Source organism: Silene latifolia, chromosome Y, assembly GCF_048544455.1.
Source record: "Silene latifolia isolate original U9 population chromosome Y, ASM4854445v1, whole genome shotgun sequence".
Classification (NCBI taxonomy): domain Eukaryota; kingdom Viridiplantae; phylum Streptophyta; class Magnoliopsida; order Caryophyllales; family Caryophyllaceae; genus Silene; species Silene latifolia.
Window position 1 is genome coordinate 45,823,062 of NC_133538.1, and position 6,379 is coordinate 45,829,440.

General features: G+C 37.6%; 1 protein-coding gene across 1 annotated transcript; it reads right to left on the reverse strand.

Moving 5' to 3' along the window:
• Nucleotides 1-2,650: 2,650 nt before the first annotated feature.
• On the reverse strand, nucleotides 2,651-5,610 carry LOC141627983 (uncharacterized). Its single transcript, XM_074441178.1, has 4 exons — nucleotides 5,210-5,610; nucleotides 4,338-4,842; nucleotides 3,013-3,555; nucleotides 2,651-2,914 (listed from the first exon to the last, which is right to left on the reverse strand). Exons 1-4 carry the CDS (start codon nucleotides 5,608-5,610, stop codon nucleotides 2,651-2,653), a joined length of 1,713 nt encoding a protein of 570 aa, XP_074297279.1.
• Between the last annotated feature and the right edge of the window lie 769 nt (nucleotides 5,611-6,379).

Consider the following 6,379-nt stretch of genomic DNA (forward strand, 5'->3'; position numbering starts at 1 on the left):
ACCCTAAATTAGATTTTAATTAAACTAAATTATTCTAATAATCCTACACTTAATTAAACTAAGAATGCTAAATTAGCATCCTAAATTATTCTAAGCATCCTATACTAACCATAATTAATCAAAATAATAACCATAAAATAACCCTAATTAATCAAAATAATAAAATTAAGTAAACAAACCTTGACTTAATTGAGACAAGGAAGTGGGGTGGTGGTCGGCAGCAGCGGCAACGGAGGGCAGGGTACGGCGGCAGCGGCTCCGGCACCGGCAGAAGAAAAAAGGAAAGGAGAAAGGGGAAAGGGAAAGGGAAAGGGAAAGGGAAAGGGAAAGGGAAAGAAGAAAAGGGAGGGGAGAGAGGGCGGCGGGAGTGGGGTGGTGACCGGAGTGGGGTGGTGGCGGAGTGAGGTGGTGGTCCGTCGGGGTGGGGTGTCGAAATTATTGGGGATTTTGAAAGTTTTGGGTAAAAATAATTGAAGAGAGATAGGGGGAGACGGGTGAAAACCCGTCTATAAAAAATGCCTGCAATGGAAATTCCGTCGCAATATTAAAAAATATTTTTTCCTGATGAGCTGTAAACACTGGCATTAAAAAAAGGATGCGATGAAATTTCCGTCGCAAGGAAAAAATTATTTTAATATAGCGATGGAATTTCCGTCGCAGACTTTATTATTATTTTTTCATGGATAATTATATATATAAGATTTCTACATTATAAATATGGTCATTAAGAGGAAGATTCGGTCATATAGAAGGAGCATCAATACGCATTAATGAGCAATAAACACAGCAGTCAAGACAGCAATTAAGGAGGAATATTCAGCATTAAGTACAAAGATTTGGCAGCCATTCAGCTTGGCTATATAAGGAGTATTTGAAGATCATTTGGAAAAACAAGGCATACTCTAACATACACAACACAACTTATCCCATTGCAAGCAAGACTATTATAATACTTAGAGAAAATATTATACTTTGTGCTCGTGAAATTATTATCCTCTTAAATCATAGTGAAATCCTCTCCTGGCTTGGTGCCCGTGGTTTTTTTCCCATTCAAGGGTTTTCCACGTACAAATTCCTTTGTCATATTATTTACCTTATTTGCACTACATTTATTATAATCAATCCTGCCTAGATACGATTACGATAAATCGAAATAGGATAATACTAGTTAACCCCCATACTATTCTACCATGGTCATATTTCCTGCCCTGCGCAAAATATGGACAAAACAATACCTTATCTATTGGAACAGCTGGGGATACTTGCTTCTCATTTATAGCTCGGTTTCCCATGTTGCCTCGGTATTATTATGGTGTGACCATAGAATTTTAACCATTGGAATAACTTTATTACGAAGAAGTTTCTCTTTTCAGTCCAATATTTGAACTGGTTGTTCCACGTAAGTAAGATTTTCTCTGACTTGTATCGGTGGCATTTTGATAATATGACTAGCGTCAGGAATATACTTTCTCAAAAGTGAAACGTGAAACACGTCATGGATCCATGATAGTTCAACGGGCAGAAAAAGACGATATGCGAAATCTCCAATTCTTTCAACTATTTCAAATGGTCCTATATACCTTGGACTTAGCTTTCTCTTCTTCCCAAATCTTATTATTCCCTTGGTAGGTGACACTTTAAGAAATACAAAATCGTCTTCCTGAAATTCTACTACTCGTCTTTTCAAGTCAACATAGCTCTTTTGTCGACTTTGTGACGTCCGCATTCTGTCTCGTATAAATTTTACCTTATCTGTGGTCTCTTGTATCAGATCCGGTCCGATGATTCTGGATTCATCAATGTCACTCTAACATAATGGCGTTCTGCACTTTTGTCCATACATAGCCTCATAAGGTGCCATACCTATGCTGGCGTGGTAAGTGTTATTATAAGAAAATTCTATTAACGGTAAATGTTGCTCCTAAGATCCTTGAAAATCCAAAATACATGAGCTTAATAAATCCTCCAAGGTTTGGATGGTTCATTCTGTTTGACCATTAATTTGGGGGTGAAAAGCAGTACTGAAGTTGAGTTGAGATCCCAAAGCTGCTTGAAAACTCTTCCAAAACTTGGCTACAAAGTTGGTATCTCTGTCAGATATAATATTTTTAGGAACTCCGTGTAATCTAAATATTTCTCTTATGTACTTCTTAGCTAACTGTTCTGAGTTCCATGAAGTCTTTGTAGCTAAAAAGTGAGCACATTTGGTTAATCGGTCGGCCACCACCCAAATCTCATTCATCCTTTGTGCTGTTACGGGTACTCCTGTTACAAAATCCATGGCAATTGATTCCCATTTCCATGTAGGGATATCTAAGGGTTGTAAAAGTCTTCCTGGCCTTTGGTGTTCGATCTTTACTCGTTGACAGGTCAAACGTTTTGAAACAAATTCCGCCACCTCTTGTTTCATATTACTCTGGCCACCAAAAATTTTCTCGAATGTCCTTGTACATCTTATTTCCTCCCGGATGAATTGAATATTGGGAATTGTAGGCTTCATCCATGATTTTTTTCTTAAGAGTTGCCACGTTGGTTTTGGTTACACACAATCATTTTTGAAACCAAAGCGATCCATCGTCTTTGATTAGAAAACTTGGTGCTTTTCCTATTAGTATATCCTTCCGAATTTCTCTAATTGCAGATCTTTTCTCTATTCTTCCTTTATCTCATCACTTAAGGTTGGTGTTACTTCTAGAGCCGCCAAGTGCTCGATTAGATCTCCCATAACCATTTCAATATCTAATCTTGTTATGTCATTTTGGATATGGGGCTGCTTTACCGTAAGCATATTCAGAGTGGGAAATGACTTCCGACTCAGTGCATCGGCTACCACGTTAGCTTTTCCCGGGTGATATTGGATAACCAAATCATAGTCCTTAAGAAACTCAAGCCATCTACGCTGTCTAATATTTATCTTTTTTGGGTAAAAAAGTATTTTACGCTCTTGTGATCCGTATATACACGGCACGAAATTCCATAAAGATAATGTCTCCAAATTTTTAATGCAAAAACAGCAGCAGCAAGTTCCAAATCATGAGTGAGATAGTTCTGTTCATGGGTTTTCAATTGCCTAGAAGCATAAGTAATCACTTTTCCGTCTTGCATTAGAACATAACCTAGTCCTTGTTTGGAAGCATCATTGTATACTTCCAAGTCATTAGTGCCATTCGGTAGAGTAAGTACAGGTGCAGAAGTGAGTCTTTTTTTCACTTCACCGAATGCTCGATCACATTTCTCACTCCACTCAAATTTTATACTTTTCCGGATAAGGTTCATAAGGGGTTGGACAATTTTTGAGAAATCCTTTACAAATTGACGATAGTATCCCGCTAATCCTAAAAAGCTGCGGACTTCCGCTAAATTCTTAAGAATAAGCCAGTTTGTAATTGCATCAATCTTTTGAGGATCCACCTTTATCCCTTCCGCTGATATTACATGACCTAAGAAACTTATTTCTCCTAACCAAAATGCACATTTCGAGAACTTGGCATATAATTGATTTTTCCTTAAAGCTTCCAAGACTATTCGCAAATGGTTAGCATGATCTTCCTCATTCTTAGAGTATATTAGAATATCATCAATAAAAATGATGACAAACTTATCCAAGTAAGACCTGAATACTCTATTCATAAGGTCCATAAAAATGCCGGAGCATTAGTGAGTCCAAAAGATAATACTGTAAACTCGTAGTGTCCATAACGAGTTCTAAATGCGGTTTTTGGAATATCCTCCAATTTTATCCTTAATTGGTGATATTCGGAACACAAATCGATTTTTGAGAAAATAGCATAACCTTGCAACTGATCAAAAAGGTCATCTATATAGGGTATAGGATACTTATTCTTTATATTAACCTTATTAAGTTCCTTGTAGTCTATACACAATCTCAAACTTCCATCTTTCTTTTTGACAAATAGTACTAGTGCTCCCCAAGGTGAGGTACTAGGTTTTATGTATCCCTTTTCCAACAATTCATCTAGTTATTTCTTTAATTCCTTTAGTTATGCAGGGGCCATTCTATAAGGAGCTTTATAAATTGGTGTACTTTCAGGTACCAATTCAATCGCGAACTCTATTTCACGGTGTGGGGGGATTTCAGGAATGTCTTCGGGGAAAACATCCGGAAATTCGTTGACAACTAGGATATTAGTTATAGTCAGCTCAGACTCGGATAGGTTTGAAATGTCACACAATTAACCTTCGCACCCTTCGCGTAACAACTTTAGAGGCTTTAACAACGGTATGATCCTATTTCCCTTATGGGTTTGGTTACTTCAAAAAAGTATTCTCTCTCCATCGGTTCTCATAATTATCACCGATTTTTCATGACAATCTACCATAACATGATTCTTTCTAAGCCAATCCATTCCCAACACAATTTCAAAATCTTGCAGGTTGAATTGGATAAGATCGGCTAAGAAACGATTCCCTTCTATTGTCAAAACACAGTCTCTAAATAATATGGTACATGATACTATATCCCCTGTGGGTAGTCCAATTGGGAGTCTTAGTTCTTGGTTTTGGGGTTTTAAATGCAACCGTTTACTTAGAGAATGTGATATAAGTGAATATGATGCTCCAGTGTCAAACAAGACATTAACAGGAGTAGAGTTGAGAAAAATGTTACCCGTGACAACATCATCAGAAGACTCTGCCTCCTGGGAATTCATTACATACACCCTCCCTCGAGTTGGACCCGGTTTCTGAGCTTGTTGTCCTTGTTGTTTTTGAACTACACGTGAGTTGGAAGTAGTGGCATTATTAAATTTAGACGTTTTCAATGGACAATCGCTCTTTCTATGGTGTGGGCTTCCACATTCGTAACAGCGCGAAGTAGGATATCTACATTGAGTAACAAGATGATTATTGCGACCGCATCTTACACAGAAAAGCTCCTTGTTTCTCTCCTGAAACTGATTATGAGTTTCTTCCAAACCCCAAATTTGGTTGTTTATAAAAATTCCCTCCAGTGGCTCTGTCTTTTCCAAACTTCCTTTTATTCCCAACCTGTTGATCCTCTTTTTTATTCATTAATATCTCTGCGTTGGTGGCTTTATCGTACATATCTTGATAGTTTAAACAGGTGTGGGTGGATAATCTATCTCGAAGACCCCACTTTAATCCGCTCTCAAAACGGTTCATTTTCAATTCTTCAGTTGCCACCATATGCGGGGCAAATCGAGATAGTTCCATGAATCTTTACACGTACACGGTAACAGATAGTGACCCTTGTTCCAATTTATTAAAATCATCCTCTTTCTGTCTCCTGAGCGATGCAGGATAAAATTTCGACCTCATAAGTTCCTTAAACTTAGCCCAGTCAAATCCTTCTTCATAACTTCTTTCCTTTACTGTTTCCCACCATAAATCAGCTTGTCCTACCAAATAATACACCGCAAATCTTACCCTCCATGTCTCTGGACACCGTATAGCCTCGAAAAGCTTATCAAAACTTCTTAACCAATTTTCGAATTCTACGGGGTCCGACTTTCCATCATACATTTTAGGATTATAACTTGTCATTTTCTTAAAGAACTTAACACTGTCTTCCTCATTATGGGAATTGTTGTTCCTTATTGCATCAGCCACGATTACAGCGGTATTACTCATATATGTGTGCTCATTGGGGGAAGGTTGGTTAATATCGATATTGTTAAATTGAGACATCCTATAAGACACAAAGAGTAAGTTGTCACGTTTCTAGTTATTATAAACAAGCAACATATATATATATATATATATATATATATATATATATATATATATATATATATATATATATATATATATATATATATATATATATATATATATATATATATATATATATATATATATATAGGTAAGATCCGGTGAGTCCACCTAAATAATTGACTCCCGTGAGTCCACTTTTGTATCACAGCCTATACACAAGAATATCAAACACTACACGAAATAATATCACAACTTATACTGAACAATATCATGGAAAATATACAATGAAAACAGTAAAAACAAGGCTTAAACCTATTGTCAGTGACACTACTCGTCGACGGCAACCACCCACGGCCCACCACCACCCCTTCACCTCCCCAACAACCACCACCCACGAACCACCACCACACGTTCACCTCCACAACAACCACCACCACGGCGCACAAGTCCGTCTCACGACCATCGCTACCACCCCTCACTAAAATACCATCAACGATCCTTCTTCCATTAACCTCCATCTAAGAACAACGCCGTCGTCATTAAATTAGGGGTCTCATCGCCAACGATGAAGGAAATAGACGAAGATAAAGAAGAGAACAAGAGAGGAAACAAATATAAAAGAAGTAATATGCGATAACTCCGACGAACACGCCACCAAAATCGACTCACAGGCGGGAAAGTGCGC